A 17,693-nucleotide genomic window follows, 5' to 3' on the forward strand; every position below is an offset into this window, starting at 1 on the left:
TCAAGCTTAGGGAGCAAGCAGACGCCACACAGGACCAGGGATCACCTCCATCGGTGTACAGTGGTTGACTGCTTTATTTTTCAATATTATCTTAAGCCATTGGACGTACCTGCAGTGGCCTCTTACCCAAGCACAAGAGCAGAGGTTTGAGAAGGGTTCACCATTACAGTATATCACCACTTCCAAAGAACATCGTTAACCCCATCAGAGCTTTATATGCCTCCAAAGAAAAAAAAAAAAATAGTTCATAAAACCATCTATTTAAATGTAGCTTTGTTAAAAAAATAACAGCAGCATCTCCTGCGATCCACATGAAGGGTACAGCCCCATTGCTGCAGGGGAGTCTGCCACTGAGCCACCACAACCCACCTCCCGCCCCGTGTCCCTGGCTGGAAGATGCCAGACATTTGTGTAGGGGCTGTGAAGCATCAGCTCTGTCCCAGCTCCCAGCACTGAGCTGCTCCTCAAAGCACCCATTTCACTCCCTGCTGGTTTTATTTTCCAGGAACTGGAAGTGTGGACAACAGACTTTGTGCTGCCTGCAACGGTGTGGCTGGCAGGATTCTTCAACCCCCAGTCCTTCCTCACAGCCATCATGCAGTCCATGGCCAGGAAAAATGAGTGGCCGCTGGACAAGATGTGCCTCGCAGTGGACGTGACCAAGAAAAACCGTGAGGAGATAACAGCTCCACCCCGAGAAGGCTCCTACGTGCATGGATTGTTCATGGAAGGTAAAAGACTGCATCTTTTAGATGGCTGAGGCCCGGAGAAAGGCCAGTGCAGCCTTAAACATCCTTCGGGCTGTTGGTACTCACTGGTTTACTCCCATGTGCACAGCCCTTTGGACGCAGCAGTCTCGAGGCCAGGCTCATGTCAGGGACACACCAGCTGAGGGCAGCACCCCCCCGGGTCACAAACCAGACACTTGGGGTTTGGAAATTGAGTGTCAGGAACGTGAGGACTGGGGTGCCTGAAGCTACATGGTTACTAAACTAAACATATTATGATTGTATTCGATGTGAGAGCAAGACAAATCAGGAACCTCAGAACCTAAAATAATTACGGCTAAAAAGCAAGGGAGAATGAGAGGGCAGTGGCAGCACAGCACCAAAGGGGCCCATTTCACAGACCACAGGGACAGCTTAGCGTGGTTCCCACCACGGCCAAGTGCCACTTTGGGCCATGCACTATTCATGCAAACCCGTGCTGAGGGGATGAGTGGGGACAGAATTTATTTGCCATCCCACAGGCGTAAGGCAAAATGCATTCATGAGTCCCAATGAGATGAGAACCCATTAGCCCCAACCATGGCTGCAACCTTCACACTCCCTCCCCGACTGCTGCTACAGCAGCTCCTTCCCTCCCAGCAGCAGTTATGAGAGCAGCCCCTGCGGTGACACAGGCAGGGCAGAGCCGGGACGCTGCTGATGCGGTGACATTGCAGGTGCGCGCTGGGACATCCCCTCTGGGACCATCGCAGACTCGCGGCTGAAGGAGCTGACGCCCATGATGCCAGTCATGTTCATCAGAGCCATCCCCGTGGACCGTGTGGACACCAAGAACATCTACGAATGTCCTGTCTATAAGACACGGACGCGAGGTCCCACGTACGTCTGGACCTTTAACCTGAAGACAAAAGAGAAAGCCGCTAAGTGGGTCCTTGCCGGTGTGGCTCTGCTCTTACAGAGCTAAACTGGAATGACAGTGGGAAACAGCAAATGCTTTTGCTTGCAAAAATAACTCAAAGTTGTGTAACTTAGGCTAAGGTTGATTGTACCAGAAGTATTTTAGCAAAGTATCAATAAAGCCATGCCGGGGCTGCTCTCATGGTGAGTCTGCTCCTTCAGGACATGAGGTTTCTCCTGCCGGATGCTGGGTTTCAATCGGTGGTTTCTGATAAAGTGCTGGGCGGGAGCCAGACCACCAGAGGAAGCCAAATAGAACAACTGCATGCAACTGCCCCGTCCCCTCCTCCTCGCAGCTCTCTGTCTTTCCACAGCCTATTTAGTTGGTTGCTCAGCTGCTTGTGAGCAGAAGCTCATCAAGAGCGTGCAGGGCCTGTTCCTGCACAGCAGCATGTGTCTGTTAGACCTGACAGAAGGAGAAAGCTGCACATCCAGCCCCGTTCACCAACCCATCAACCGGCAGAACCCAAAGAAAGCCCAGCTGCAAACAGACTGCACTCTCTATTTCTAGGTTATAGAATCTATCCTTTCTTTCAAGTAATTTGTATCGGCAGTGATGCTTATTGGGGTGATTAGATCTGCTCTGGCCACCATGAGGAAGCCAATGGCCATCCCTTTAGCATAAAGTAATTCAGCAAAATCCCACCCTATGAAATATCTGACACAATTAGTTCTAAAATACAGTTGCATCAAACTTCCCTCACAGCCAATGGTAAGAAAAGGCACAAGGGGAGGCAAGTAAAGCTGCTTCTTTCTTTATAAAGTAGTGGCATTTAGAGTAAAGCACCACTGAGCTTTACACTTGGTTTCAGCCTCTTCAGGTGCCAGAAATCCCTTTGCTACCACTGCACACTCAGAGCACATCCACATCCTCCCCCAAGCCTCTGCTGACAGTTTTATCTGGCTTCCCAACCAGCTTCTGTGCAGGACGTGTTATGGTTTGAGCCTCCCACTCTCAGCAAGTGGGAGGCTTCCAAAATTCACATTAGCACCAACAGTCCTCTCAGGCCTCTCCATAATTCATGAAAGACACTCGTAACACATCCTAACAGATCCGTCAATGGGGTCTCCCGAGATGGAGGGAAATGTATGTAAATAAAACGGATGTGTGAACACCCAGCATCAAGGGCACACACGGGGGTGCCAACTGCGGTACTAGGCACCGCACAGAGGAAAGTCTAGGAGCAGTTCCAGGAAGCTCAAGAGGGCTCCCGTTAGTCAGTGGGCTGTCAAACAGCCAGGCACATCCAGGGCACTGTATGGAACAGAGAAGGTAAAACAACTGCCCCTCTTAACCAACATCTACAAACAAAAGGGGCAAACAAGGGGGATCAGATAAAAAGGTGACAGTGTACCTTAAATATTCCAACAGTGTTTCCTATTGAACACAGTTCCTCCCCACAGAACTCTGAAAGGGACATTTCAGAACTGGAAGTTTTCTTCCGATGCACGCGAAAACACCCTTGTATACCCTTCTCTTTCATTGACCCTTCCAGAAATTCTAGATGAAACCCAATAGACCTTGCACAATGATCCTAGTCAGAGGCAAGTACCTCAGAAAAGAGAGGCCTGTTTTTTCCCCGCATCATCCCTGTTTCCATCATCTGCACTTACTAACTGCAGTCAGTGCAATATAATTTCCCCATAAGAATGGCAGAAAACTCACCCAAAGCAGCAACTTTTCTTCTTTCAAAAGAAATTCTTGATGAGAGGTGTTACCAGCTTCACCCACAGTTTCACATAACGATTTGGCTGCTCAAATGTTGATGATGAGACTACACCTGAGCAGAGGTAAAGCTGCTCCTGCTCCTGTACAGGGAAAGAAACATCATCCCAGTGAATCCTAAGTGTTAAATCATGTAACAGCCTTTAGGAAAAGCGAATACTCAGATAAAACTGGCCACGGACCCTGCCAAGAGGATGCATCATTTCTCCTCAAGCCTGCACATAAGAGCCTCATTCCACGCAGCACAACTCCACCACAGAGGAGCCAGCACAGGATCTGTCCTCACACCCACTGCCACAGCACCCCCGATGACTCAGTGCACCCAGTAATCAAATCTCAAGAAGTAGCAATTTAAACTCCACAAAGAGCAAAGGCAGGAGGTTTTGCCTTGCTGTCCCCGGGGCTGCAGGAGAGCTCAGCTTCTGCTTCGGAAAGCTCCCGAGTCCCTCGCTGCAATTGCCAGAAGAGGAAACCTGCCCAGAGCCTCGAGAGATGGTTTCACAGCTCTTTCTAGACACAGCCCAAGCGCCGTGTTTCAAGTGAAGATGCAGTTGTGATTTCAACTGAATTACCAGAAACACTTTGGCTTCTCCCGTGTGCACACAGTGCTACTGGAGGAAATGAACCATCACCGTGACAACACACACTCGTATCGCACGTGAGAGCAGCTCTTTGATCAAAGGTAGAAGTGGTTATCTTATCAAAAGCAGACAGGCTGAGATGTGCAGGCAAACAAGGAGCAGCCTGTAAATCTGTTCAGAATCTGTTTCTCATTAGCTAAGCTGTCACAACCAACAGAACATGCTCTGCACTGGGTATAAACTCACGGTGGAACAGGGAAGCAGGAACCAAGCACTCTAAAGTAACACCAAAACCATGAACCAACAACAGAAGGAAGACACGTGTGAGCCAAATCAGTCTGACTTTAGAATCCCCGAGTGCTCCAAGAGCTCCAGCCAGCCCTGCTCCGAGATCCTGCCCCGTGCTCAGCCGATGCAGGCAGGTTGTCTGACCACAGGAAGCGAGACCAGTTCATTGAGGGAGCACCCAGAGACACCCTGAGCCCAGAGCTCAGCAGCACTTTCCAAGGGAACTGGATGTTACACGGGCAAAGTGATTTCATGGCAGCGCCCCAGGAAGGTATTAAGTCTTCTAAACAAAGATCACAGAACAGTAAACAAACAGCCAACCTCCAAATCAGCTTCCAGCAAATGGGAATGGTTTGAAGCCCTTTCAATGAGATCACTGCAGCACCGCCTGAGAAAATTCCTTTGTCATATTTTCATTGATTCTCCCCTTCCATTAGAAACAAGCAGAGGCAAGACATGAATTGAAATATTCAAGCAACTCTTCCAGTAATAGAATTGTTTTTCATTAGATAGACTCTGACTCATCCTGTGGAAGAGCCCTCATGCAATAGGGCAATTCCCATTGATCTTGAAGACAACTGTGCCTGCTTATGCCAGGGCTCGGCTTAACAGGATACACTTTGGAGATCCCTAAGTCACACACAGAGGGACCAAACCAATTTGCTTTGTATCAGAGCTCTGCATGAGAAATGAGTTGGGACAGTCAGGTCCAGCAGAAGGTTCAGAGTCAAGACAGGCAGGATTTAGAGAAGCAGCAAGTGCTGAGCAGTCCAAGCTGCCCAGTTAAAAATAACAACAATAAATAAAAAAGCCCACACCAAACTGGGACACTGAACACTAATCCACTGAAAAATGTTTGTGCCAAGATTGTCATATTATCATTCAAGGTTATATCATGTCATGTAACTTCATGGGCAATCCAACCAGCCCAGAAACACTCTGCCTGTAGAAGCTACACTAAGATCCCTGCCTTTGCTCACCTCCACAGAGCTACCCAAAAGCTAAGGGATTGGCTTTTATACTCCTACAAAGGAGTTCCCACATGCCCGAGAAGCAAAACCCTCCACAAGTCCAAGATGAGCAGTTCCAGGGGACTGACCTCACACCCTCGAGCACGGTGCGACCTTGGCTGTGCCCAAACGCTGGGGCTGAGGCCCAGGAACGTGCTGTGTGAGCAGCAGGGAGCCAGCACATCCTCCCTGCCCGCCGTGCCTCAGCATCCAGTGCCTGAGCACTCCCGATGCTCGAGTTCACTGGGGACACATGTTCTTTCCCGTTATGGTCTCCATTTCCCAGAAACAGGCACTTGCAGCAGGCATCTCATCAATAGTCACTTAACTGACAGCTCCCGAGACTTCCTCTGCTCAAGGAGGTTTAGAATTATTGTAGCTGTAGGTTTTTATTGCAACTGCGTCATCAGCATTCCCTGTGTGACAGGCAGCAGCACCACATCCCCGTCATCCCCCCGGGATGAGCCACTCACCTGATGGAGCTGCTGCTGCAGAGCTTTGTTTTCCGTCACTATCGCGACCTGAGCTTCCAAGTCGCGATGAACTGATCGATATCCAAAATTCGGAGAGCCAATGAGGGTGAGGCAGGGAAGATCGCTTCCTGCCAGGTAGAGCCAGAGGCCTGCAGGGAAAACAGGAGAGGAAAGGAAGCGTGGCAGACAAAGGATGTGACTGGGGCAGCCTCACACATGTGCTTAGAATGAACCAAGCATGTTAAATGACAGTAACCATAAAAGATAAGGACACAACAGGAGCTTCCTTGCAACAGTCTTGCAAAGCTTCGTACGAACCTTGGGGGACCCTGCCATAGCCTGTGCTGCCCAAACAGGGGTGCTCTTAGGAGGCTGCAGCACACCCAGTGCCACGCCAGGGACACGTGCTCAGGAATGTACATACACTGCGTGGAGGCCCCAAATAACCCAGAATAAGTCACTATCATCAAGTTAGAGGTTGTTTTGCACCACAGCATATCCCAGAAACACTGAAATGAGACAAACTGGTTTTCAGTGAAGCAAAACCTACAGCACAGAGCATGGCCAGGCCCGGACCAGCCCAGGGAGCAGCGCGGTCGCGCAGTGACTGCCCCCCCACCGAGGCTGCACACAGCAGCACACGAAGAGGCACCTCCTGCTCCGACAGGTGAATTCACATGAAATAAAGACTCATAAGAGAAGTGCAAACTATTGCACCCACTTGCTTCCTGTGCAGCCGCTGAAGATGAAATCAGACTCTCGCCAGGGTGCAGGACTCCCGAGCCCACTCACCACTGCAGCTCACACACAACCTCACCAGTGCAACAAGGGCAAGCGTGACACAACCCAGGACTCTCTTTTCCAGCACAAGATGGAAACACCACGCTGTTCTCAACACCCACTGCAGCACGGCAGGGATGCCACAGCAGAGCCAGGGCTATTGGCCAGGCAAGCCAATAAAGCCATTCCCCGGGTATAAAGGGAGCCAAGGAGTGTTTGCTCTCCACTTAGCACGGCACAAGTGCTTAGAACAGCCCTGGGCAGGTCCCTGATAGATGGCTTATCCCCACTGCAAGTCACACAAAGACTACAACAAAGAAACCGTGGCATAAAAACCACCTAGTCCTTAAAATAGCAGCAGGTTTCCTAACTCAACCCCAGAGCAGTTCCAAGAATGCCTTGAGTAAGACGCTGCCGATTCACCGCTGGTTCCTGTAACCTCCTCCCTGCCCCCACCTCGCACTGGGCAGCATGGCTGCCACTTCCAGTTACACGTCCCGGCACGGTGCTGGCACTGCCCAAACCACGGGCACCACCGGCTCCTGCACAGGCCCCCCCCCAGAGGGGCAGCTGCTGACACGGGGGGCTTTGGGAGACCTCAAAAAGCACCCGAGCGGCACCAAGACTCATCAAGTTCCACCACTCCACTGCCACCACCGCGGTGCCTGGTGCCGGGCTCGGGGCAGCACGAGGCTCTGCCCCGGTGCAGGAACATGCTCCTCGCTCCTTCTGAGCAGCCACGCAGCAGCACCAAGGCTTCAGGGAGCCTCCGGCTTTACGGCCACCTGGCAGGATCTGCTCAAACAGTGACTCACCTTTCCAGAAAGGGGAAGAGCTGTTTCCCAGCCACCATTCACGAGCAGTTACACAGGTTTATCTCGTGCAAACAGCCACCTGCCCGGCACTGTCACCCAACCTGCATGGAAGGGACCTAATCCTGAAGGATCCTGCGTCACCCCCACCTGCACAGCCAGCCACGCAGCACGAGACGGGTGGATGTGCAGGGAGGCTTCAGGAAGCCCCTCTCATTGCAGGGGTTTGTGTTGCCCACTCCCAGAGTGCTCTGCACTGAACAAACCGAAGGACAGTCGGAACCCTGGTGGTTGTTGTGCATAAGGATACAAAACGTTTTAAGAGGAGCTGGAGGGGTGTCTTGTCTAAGCCCAAAAAGGAGGTATCAACGGGCACTACGTGCTGCTGGGGATCTTGCACCCTCTTCCAGGAGCCAGGCTCCACGTGCAACTGCCCTGCATCTGTCTCCAAGGTTTCCTCCTTTTCCCTCTTCTGCCCTGTTCTCTCTTTCACTCACACTGCGTGACTCCTGCAGAATGAATCAAACATGTGCCAAGGGGCAGAGCGTGCCAGAGAAAGGAGCCACCCGCTGATCCTTGCAGCACTGGAGGCAGCACACACCTCCAACATCCCTCCTGCCAGTCACAGGACCTGCTGAACTCCCTCTCTAGAGAATACCATCCAGCAGACAGAGCCCAAAGCACCTCACCAGAAGGCACAGCTGCCCAAGAAGGGACTGGCTGCCACGAGCACTTTGGAAGCTTGGAAAAGCAGCCCATGCCCAAGCTCAATCCATGCCAAACCACAAAATCCCACTTGGAGTCAGCAGTGCCCAGCAAGGGGGAGAACCTGTGAAGCACAGATCACTTGAGCACGTGCTTCCTGGAAAACAGACCACACAGGACTTCCCAGGCAGGCACCTCCTTCAGGCCCTGGACCGAGGTACGGGTTTACAGGACTGGAGTGACTGGTGTCTCTGCAGGAAGGGCACAACACTCCTCAGGAAGGTTTGTAATTTCAACACAGAGGCAGCAAGTAACACTCGTGTTTTCTTCAGTCAAGAGAAGGCCTGAGCAGGTTTCTCTCCCTGCCACCTCTGAACCTGCTCTAGGCAGCCCTGCAGGAAGCAGAGCACACAGAGGCATCCCCACAGGCATGAACACTTGTCTCCTTAAACAAACAGGGGAGAACAACTCCGGAAAAGGAACAGGCCAGAGCCCGGGGGCTGCATCCTCCAGTGCCCAAATCCCATGTGCTGCGAACAATGGAGATGTCCCTCAGCACTGCCAAGGGCTGGGATACAGCTGGGATACGGCTGAGGAATGGCTCACGTGAATTACTGCCAGGCTGGTCACTGCTTACAGGAACTGCTGTCCGAGGGGAGCACTGAGCCATCACAGGAAGTGACACCGTGCCACGGCTTGCTCTGCTTGCAGGAGAGCCGAGAAACAGAACATGGCAAAGATGGCTCAGCTCGGTCAAGGGCTGTGCCCAACCATGAGACCAAGTCATTTCGTGAGGAGTTCCACTGGGACACCTCCACGTGGGAAGACTCTGAGAACCTCAACAGTTATGAAGTGTCACAGGCATCAGACTTCTCAAAACCAAAAATGCCTCCATTAGACTTCCTAAGCTATTCACACTGTTAAAATCTACTACTGAGCAATCAAATACCTCTTACTGTGTATAAAGCAGGAGAACGTAAGAGTCAAGGGCTGCATTTTCTGGAACGAGAATTTGGAGACACAACTAGCAACAACCAGTCAGGGGAAAACACTCACGCTCTGGTCAAGGTGGCACTGAGCTTGTGAAAGCTGTACACAACCTATCAAGCAGGAAAGAATCTGAGGTCTTGCAGCAGACCATGCTGGCAGTATTAATTACCCTTGTTTGTTATTAACTACATTTGTTAAGCAACGTGCATTTCTCAGCAACTTCCCCTGCAGCTCCCTGCAGGCACACGGGTGCAGTTACTCACGGTGCTGCACTTTCCTGTATGCCCTGAACAGGAGCTCGTACAAATTCCTCAACACCTGCATCACCCCTGTGAAAACCTGCTGCCAAGAGAACCAAGCACCCAGGACCCCTGGGGAAGCACCAGCAAGTTCCCTTACTGCTCCTGCAGCAGATCCCACCCTGGGGCCCCTGGCACAGTCACCACTTCCTACTGGTGAAACTGCCTGGAAGGATATACAATAAACTGCATCACAGTTACTGTGATTATAAACACATCCAGATGCTTCCTCTGCTTTCACATAAAGCTTCTCACCAGCCCGTGGTGACAATACTTTACTGGCACCACGGGACAGTTCCTGGATAATCTCTGGGCCTATATTCAAATCAGAAATCCAGAGGCAAGACATGACTTTGCACGGTCGTGCCCTGAGTGATCCAAACCTCCCAGGCTTACGCAAGCAAGATGTTCAACCCCCGGATGAGTATTTTGGAGGTCAAGCCCAGACCCGGCACCCGGCCATCCCCTCACCAGTTGCACAATCCAAGTATGTACAAGCCTCAAACGCCTCTGAACAAATCCTCCTGGGAAAGGACATCTTACCTTTGGCATGGAAAGTCCACCCGGCCCTCGAGTACTCCTGCAGCTGGACCCTCTCCTGCTGGTGGAGGTAGCAGACCTCACTGTAGAACTGGTGTTCAATGTAAACGTAGGCAGCAGGGATGGCACCTGCCACTCCCTTGGCACCAAAAAACCCATTCACCTCTGGCGAGGCCAGGAGGATCCGGTACTCAGCCCTCGTGCCCAGGATGAGGTCCATGTACGCTTGCGTCAGGTTGAAGTAGCCAGTGGTGAGGTATATCCTGGCGTCCCGCTCGGCCTCTGTCAGCAGCGTCTCTGTGACCATCTCATCTATTTGAATCCCAAAAGGTTTCATTTGGATTAAGGGATATATCCAGGTGTCGGGTTCTGGTTTCAGATCCCCGGATGCTTGAGAGCCCTTCTGTGATAACAAGGAGCTGCCTTGCTGGCTGCTGTGGAAAGTCTTTGCGTGAAGGAGCTCTTGTCGGGTCCTGGCAGAGTTGATCACCTCCATGACCCTCCGATTTGCTATCTCACAGTAAGCCACCTTGTCCCCTGCAGGAAAACCACAGGACCTTGGGTTTGAGACCTAAAGGTACAGACCTACACATCACCTATCATGAAGCAGGAAAAGCTACTGATGGGACACCAACATGAGAACAAAAGGAGCTAACACAGAGACCACACAACTTTCTTCCCCAAGTCTCAAAAACAGATGAAAGTTTCAAAATATGTACACCCAGAACATCTGGTGTTATAGCCATTAGTATCAGAAATAGAAAGAACCTCTCAAGGAATTTAAGTCCCTGTTTAAAGTCTTAAGCAGCAGAATTACAAACAAGCAATGAGACAGGTACGGGGCCAGTTCTGGCCTCTGCCAGGTGAGCTGGTGACAGCCACTGTGCTAGGAACACCCTGACAGATCCAGTCTCAAAACTGGAGCAATCCTGATTTCAGTAATGGGTGGCACAGAAATGGGACACCCCTGAGCCTGTTAACAACGGTCAGACCCCCGGCAACCCGCCAATGGATGGAGTTCATCAGCCACCAACCCTGGCTTCACCCCCCTCCTCTGGACCGTATCCTCCAACGCGGTAAGAGAACTCCCTCCTACCCTGGTAGGGGTGCACCATCCCCTCCATCATCTGCACTGTGTCATCGCGCTGCAATTGCAGGGACACGTCTCCAATCGCATCCACCAGCTCCGTGAAGAAGTCTGCGATCTCGGGCGAGTCCTGCAGGAGAACATAGCGGTCCTGGCGATTGGTGAAGTACAAATCACTCAGGTTTGCACTAGGAGAGAAAAAGAAGGGTTGAGTTCCAGAACCGAGCATAGGCCTGTGATCCTGAACACCCCAGCCCGTCACAGATCTCACTGAACATAACTGAAGTACAAACTGGCCATTTCCTTTCGAATCTCGAGAAACCTTTCTTTTTCACTTTAGAGAAAGACACTCTTACACATGAGAATCTCACGTGGCAGAGCTGCAGTTGCTCTTCCATCTCAGAAGAGCATTGCTACGATGATTACGGAAAGGCCAGAGGCAGCTATGAAGCTCAGAGTGCTGGCAGCATGCACACCTTGCCTCAACACCTCAGCTAAACAAAGCACGAAAGGGCCTGAAGAGGCAGGACTCACCCGCTGAGGATCACATTATCATCAAAGAGATAGACCTTGATGTGCTGCAGTCCAATGGTCTCATTAAAGCGCTCTGGAATCAGGAGCCTGAGCAACCCACGCAGGTTTGGGGTGTGGAAGAGGGACACACGAACTTGCTCGGGAAATCGCTGCAGCAATGGGATCAGCATTGTCCGGGAATTCTTTCGACCTGAGAGACAAGGGGAGTTTCACACAGGATCTCACCAGCCAGGGGAGACCTCACGGCACCACAGCTGGTCACAGCGTGAGCTCATCTGCTGGCCCTCAACATGTCTCCCTTTCCTTCCTTTCCATTTTATTTCTTTTTCAGTCACTTTCACTTGCACAATGTCAGTTCTGAAACCCACACCCAGACCTGCACCTTCACTGAGACAGGGCCCTGGAAACACCACTGAGCAGGTCTGACACCTCCCAGGCTTCTTGATCAAGCCACACCTTGCACTAGTAACACCTGCTACAAAGAGGCACCACAAAGGTGTACAGCTACTTCCGACAATTCCCACTTTCCTTTAGAAATGAAAATATAAGAGAGCATGCTGGATAAGCGCAAATGCACTGGCAAGTGAACTAAGCAAGAAAGCACAAGCTGCACAGAGCAGAGTTCGGCCCTTCTTGCTCCAGCTGCCTATTTCAGAAGAAAAGCTGCTCAGCTTGAAGATCTTCTGGGAATAAGTAGTTCCTGGTACACAGACGGCCACTTTTGAGAGGTATATGATTTAAGCAAGTAGGTCCAACTGGCCAAGACAACCTCCCTCTGAAAAGGCAGTCTACCCAGCCTAACTGTACACTAAGCCTCTGAAGAAAGCAAAGCATCATAACACCTACCCCGAGATCCCCTGGTGTAGTCCAGAAGAATGGAAACTCTGAGGTCAGACGATCCCTTCGCTTGCAGGGATTTCTCCAGTGTTTCTTCTAAGCAATCCACCTGCAGAGAGAGATTTCTCTGGTTACAGAAAGCAAATAAAGCTTTATAAAGAAAGCACTCAGCAGCCAGGAGGCTGGTGGCCATGAAAGCTTCCACGCCCTGCTATGAGTCTTTCCCACTCATGCAAATCACTGCTAGTTTAGACTCTGCATCTGCCAGACTGGCACCCTACTCTGTCAGCCTAAAGCAATACATGAAAGAGCATTGATTTTGCATGTGCACATTCTTGAGCCCCTGAAGAGCAATTAATATTAGCAGAAAAATTCCCACCATCATTCCCAAAACACAGGATTTGCATTACCAAAGAGAAACCCCGGAGGGACTCACAAACGATGCAGAGGCAGCTTCAGCCCTTAACTACAAGGCTGTTTGTCACATCCCATCTTCCGTACGAGCCCAGACAAAGCCAGTCACAGAGCCCTGGGCAGGCCCCTGTCCACCTTCACCCTGCTGTGGAGTTTGCATTCTAACACGAGAAACCGGCCAAGGTCAGGCTTCTCCCACATAACACTTTTGTTTCCAGGGGGAAGAATAGGAAACAGAAAAGGCAAACAAGATGAAGCAAAGCTGACCTCTGTCTTGAATGCAGAGAGCTGCTGCTGCACTTGGAGGGCAGAACACAGCACCACGCACATCCAACTTCAACTGTGTCCAAGAAAAATGCCCAACAAAACCCTTTACCCCTGATCCCAGTTCCACAAACCCCCTATGGACACTCCCAGTGGCCTCTGACAGGCTGGAAGATCCGGGCTAGTTATCCTGTGAGGAAGTTCACTAGTTCCATGGCTCTGTACTAGGCCTCAAACAGAAACTCCATGCACCTCGCTTCCAAATTCCTCCCTCTCCACCCCCTGTGCAAGTACACAAATGCAGCCAGGACCCTGGGAAACTCCCTTGGAGAGGGGAATCCCTATATCAAAGTTTTCAGGACATTACAAGCTCACAAACTGCTCCTCACACACAGCTCTTGCACCGCGGGAGCGGGATGCTTTTTGCAAAGGCAAACATTTTCCTTCAGTGACTTTCTCCCCTCCCTAAACCCTTTCCACACTCACCAGCTCCTGCTCAAGGAGCCCCGTTCCCAGGTAGAGTGAAGCCATCACCACTCGCTGCTTGGCTGATTTTATCTGCACCTGGGAATAGCAGAACATAAGTTGAAGTTCATCCTCGGGCTTGCGACCATGAGCTGCTGTGATCCAGGGCACAGGAGAGCTGCAACTTGGAACCCACAACCTACCTTCAACAGTTCATAGAATTCAGCTGGGGATGAAAGCACCTTGATATGCGAGCTGGAGATCCCAAACTCTGGAACCAGATTCCCAATCCACTGGAACCTGTGTGCTCCTTCTGGACAGAGGGAGCAAGGTGGGGCTGTGATCACAGGAACAGGAGGGGTGAGCAATGGGGCTAGAAGAAGCCATGATGATCTGTGGAAAGAAAGATGGGGAAATTCTTTACGTGGAGCCTTTGCTTCCCACAATCAACCTCCAAGCAGGGAAAGAAAGAGCTGCAACCAGGCTCAACACACGACGGCAAGAACGTCCTTCCCCTTCCTTAACCCCAGCTGAACTCTGAAAGTTCCTCAACAAAATGGAAAAATGCCTCAACCCCTCACACGTATCCAAAAAAAAGATCCACAACACACGAAGTGCTTGGCACAAGCCCCAGCAAAAGCAATGAAGTCACAGCACCAGAAGGACCAGAGCACCGAGTGTGTTTCAACAGGTACAAGCCAAGAGCCACAACTGAGGAACATCGGGCAGCCTCTACAAGGATGCTGCTGCGCTCTGCACAAGGACTAAAAGAGGGTCAAGACTTCTACAAACTTCAAAGGAACCGTAAGGGAAACAGCAGGAAGCTCATTCTTTAAAAAGGAATTTCAGAACAAATTTGATTCCTTTGAAGTCACTTTGGCAAGAAACCGACTTACTGCCAACAGTCACACTGAGGGGGGGAAGAAGCAAATGGCATCTTGTCTTCTCTGGAGGCTTCATTCATGCAAATTCATCAAGTCACACAACAAGCCCTGGCAGGAGGCTGCCCACATGACAAAGCCACATTTCAGCACAATTAGCAGCAGCAAGTCCCATGAGATGCAGGAATCAATGACTAAACTACAGAAACACTCTGGCCTGTAGGTCCTGCTCGCAGGAGTGAGACAGAACCACGCTGCTGGTCTCACCCAGAGGAAGGCTGGATCCCGCAGGCCAAGAGGCAGCCACCGTCCCGTGACCCATCCCCATGTGTCTGCCCCACCACACCACAAAGAGACTTGATTACAACCTTTACCAGAATTTGTTACAAGGAACTTTTAGGCTTTACCACAATCCAAAGCCCAAATGACCTCAGATTCCAGGAAGATGATTTCACTCTTTTGCTTCACGATAAAACACTGGATCTTCACAAGGTTTCCGAACACCCTTACGCAGAAGCCACAGTTGGCTGTTGTGTTTCCTGGAAAATCCACTACTTTGTCACTGACTATTCATTGCACCAGAAATCTGAGTCAATCCCTGCAAGAATTCCTAGGATAGCGGTTTTCAATGGATCATGTGGACCAGGCTCAGACTCGACACCCACCAGCTGTACAGTTACCAACAGGCTGCTAAAGCAATGGAAATATTCCACCGACGAGGTTAAAAAAGAGAATCGAGGCCGAAAGGAAAGATAAGAAAGACTGGTTTCAGTACATAAATATTTTCTTTATTATCCCACTGGTCAATCCTGGCCACTTGCACTTCCAGAAGCCAGCACAGTGGCTGAGAAGCCACTCTCCAGAAATGATTCCAAGAAGCCATTTCCTGGCAAAGAGCATGAAAACCACGAGTGGCAGTGGCCGCACGTGGTCTGTGCTCTGAGCAGCAGCTCCTCAGAGAGCCCCTTCCTGGCTGCTGCGGGTAGAACCCATCAGAGCCACCGGCACCGCCCGTTTGAGCCTCCACATTAACCCAACACACGTATGATCCCCACTAACTCTGCACTCCGGAGTTTTACTGCCTACAGAAGTCACAGTGTCGCTGCACTCTTTGATCTTTTAACCCAACACTGACATTTCAGACCTTATGCAGTGCTGAGGGCCTGAGGCTTTTATAATTAGCCCAGAAATCAGTATTTTGCTGCAGCCAACAGTAACAACAGCACAGCTGCCAAAGCAGCAGCTTCTACCCACGCGTCACTGAACTCGTGACTAGCCGAGCACCACAGGATCCTTCCAGCCGTACACACACCACAGCCAGGAACCGTGTAACACTATGAAGAAATCACCAAAATTCCACACTTCAACAAACCAGCTTTCAGAGAAACAGAAACGGGGGCGGGGGGAGCCCTTCCCACGTACTCCCCACCACTGAGGTAACCGGGAAGAGAAAACGGAACTACGAGGAATCACCTCAAATCTTTTCTGCGTGAAAAGTTGACCCTAAATATAAACGTGGGATTTTTTGTGTGTGTTCTATTTTTAAAGTCGTGGTTTTGGTTCTGAGACTCAGATGGAGCCGAAACACTCCTTCACTGTAAAACCTCATCTGTAGCACCAGCGGTGAAGTGAAACTGCAGGACTCGGTGCTGTCTTCTCACCACACAGACGTCACCGCACAGGGGAACCTGCAAATCGTGCGTCTGAGCCCAGATGTCTCATTCCAGGGCTCAGGCCAGTAACTGATCTACACTAAAAACACTGATGAAACCAAAAGAGAAGTTTGGAAAGAACTTCCTTGACTTAACAAGAACATCCAGCAGGACACAGGCTTGTGAGACAGCAGCGAGGAGCAGAGAGAGCAGCAGCATGAAGATGTGCTGCGATCCGAGAGGCTGCCCCTGCAGAACGGGTTTAACTCACACACACGATTGCATCAGGCACGGCACTACCCAAACCAAAACACGCACCATCCCTCCAGCGCGCTCTTACCAGCACAGTACAAAGTGATGCCTGAAGACTGGGGGGAAAGGCTGGTTTCTGAGTTTTAAAGACTCCAAAGCATTTTGTTTGATCACTTCTGAAACCAGCACTTGGTTCTACAGAAAAACAACCCCCTCTGGGTATTTAACGTTTTGTTTTTAGCATGCCCTGTGCTCAGCCCCACAGCAGCACAAAATGGAGGCAGCGGCCAGCACAAGGAGAGGAGAAGCAGTTCAGGGGAGATCCGTTTGGAATGATGGTGAAAACACCCCGTGTGCGTGTTCGACAGTTCACCTGCTCCAGCACAGCGGTGGCTGCACAGGGAGAGCGGCCCCGGCCCCCCCTCACCTCTCTCGCTCAGACGCAGCCGCAGCGCAGCCGGGCCGAGCCCTGCTCTCGCCTCTCTGCCGGCGGCAGGCGGGGGGATCTCGCCTTCCACGGGCGAACCCCGGCCCGGGCACAGCCAAACCCGGGCAGTGCCGCGGCGGAGGCTGAGCAGCTCTCGTGAGAGCCGCGGGGGAACTGAGGCCGCTGCCAACGACCGGAGAGCGGAGACCGCAGCGGGACGGGGCGGAGCGGGCCCCGGCCCGGCCGGGACCGGAGAAGCGGCGGGTGAGGGGCAGCGCGCTCCCGCCCGGGGCTACCCCGGGTAACGCACGACCGGCCCCGGGGGCGGCCCGGGGGAACTCGGCGCGGTCCTTACCTGCGGGCGCGGCGGTCGCGGCCGCGGGACAGGCGGTCGGAGAGGCGGCCGAGCAGCGCGGCCAGGCCCAGGCGGCCCCGCGGCAGCCAGGCCGAGAGCCGCCGCCACAGCGCCGCGCCCCCCGCCGCCGCCGCCATCAGCCCCGCGACACTTCCGCTTCCGCCCGTTGCCATGGCGACGCGCGTGCCACGCGCTTCCGCTTCCGGGCGGCTGCCGCCGCCGCCCGGTGCCCCAGCACCCCCCCCGCCGTTCCCCCCCCCCGCCGCCGTCCAGTGCGGGGCCCCGGGGCGGCGGGAGCGGCCGCAGCCGGGGGAAGGGGGGGGGGGGCCTGGGAAGGCCCGGGCGGGGTTCGCTGTCCGGCCGCCCCCCGGCCCTCGCACACGCGGGTCAGCCCCGTGGCAGCCGTGGCCGCCGTCCCGGCAGTGTCAGCCCCTCCGGTCACCCAGAGCCACCCGCGGCCACGCGGTTCTTTCCCGCGGTCGAGCCCCTCGCCCGGGCCGGGTCCCCGCACCGCGCGGGCGAGGCGCAGCCCGCGGGTCCGTGCCCCGCGGAGCCCCGCGGTCCCGCTCGCAGCCCCGCCGCGGGGGGCCCGGAGCCGCCGCCCCGGCCGGAGCCGCCCGCCCGTCCCTGCCCCCG

The 17,693-nt window shown here is 52.7% G+C and overlaps 2 protein-coding genes across 5 annotated transcripts in view; one reads left to right on the forward strand and one right to left on the reverse strand.

The window, feature by feature from the left end:
• DNAH17 (dynein axonemal heavy chain 17) overlaps window positions 1-1,825 on the forward strand; it is a 32,511-nt gene extending 30,686 nt beyond the window's left edge. For both annotated transcript variants that reach the window (XM_030506012.1, XM_030506011.1), the window contains 2 exons: window positions 506-731; window positions 1,445-1,825. In XM_030506012.1, coding sequence (XP_030361872.1) covers window positions 506-731; window positions 1,445-1,692 — 474 coding nt within the window. In that variant the 3' untranslated portion in view covers window positions 1,693-1,825. The remainder of the gene's footprint in view (window positions 1-505; window positions 732-1,444) is intronic.
• PGS1 (phosphatidylglycerophosphate synthase 1) lies at window positions 51-17,195 on the reverse strand. 3 transcript variants are annotated; one of them, XM_030506007.1, is made up of 10 exons: window positions 17,058-17,195; window positions 13,694-13,883; window positions 13,512-13,589; window positions 12,357-12,456; window positions 11,511-11,700; window positions 10,986-11,164; window positions 9,893-10,426; window positions 5,764-5,912; window positions 3,352-3,494; window positions 51-1,626 (listed from the first exon to the last, which is right to left on the reverse strand). In XM_030506007.1, exons 1-9 carry the CDS (start codon window positions 17,192-17,194, stop codon window positions 3,375-3,377), a joined length of 1,677 nt encoding a protein of 558 aa, XP_030361867.1. In that variant the 5' UTR covers window position 17,195; the 3' UTR covers window positions 51-1,626; window positions 3,352-3,374. The 3 variants fall into 3 exon arrangements, with proteins under 3 accessions (XP_030361867.1, XP_030361868.1, XP_030361869.1); XM_030506008.2 differs by having other exon boundaries at window positions 1,210-1,544; XM_030506009.2 differs by lacking the exon at window positions 51-1,626 and adding an exon at window positions 1,847-2,940.
• Window positions 17,196-17,693: the final 498 nt, after the last annotated feature.

The sequence above is a fragment of the Strigops habroptila genome, chromosome 14, assembly GCF_004027225.2.
Source record: "Strigops habroptila isolate Jane chromosome 14, bStrHab1.2.pri, whole genome shotgun sequence".
In the NCBI taxonomy this organism is placed as follows: Eukaryota; Metazoa; Chordata; class Aves; order Psittaciformes; family Psittacidae; genus Strigops; species Strigops habroptila.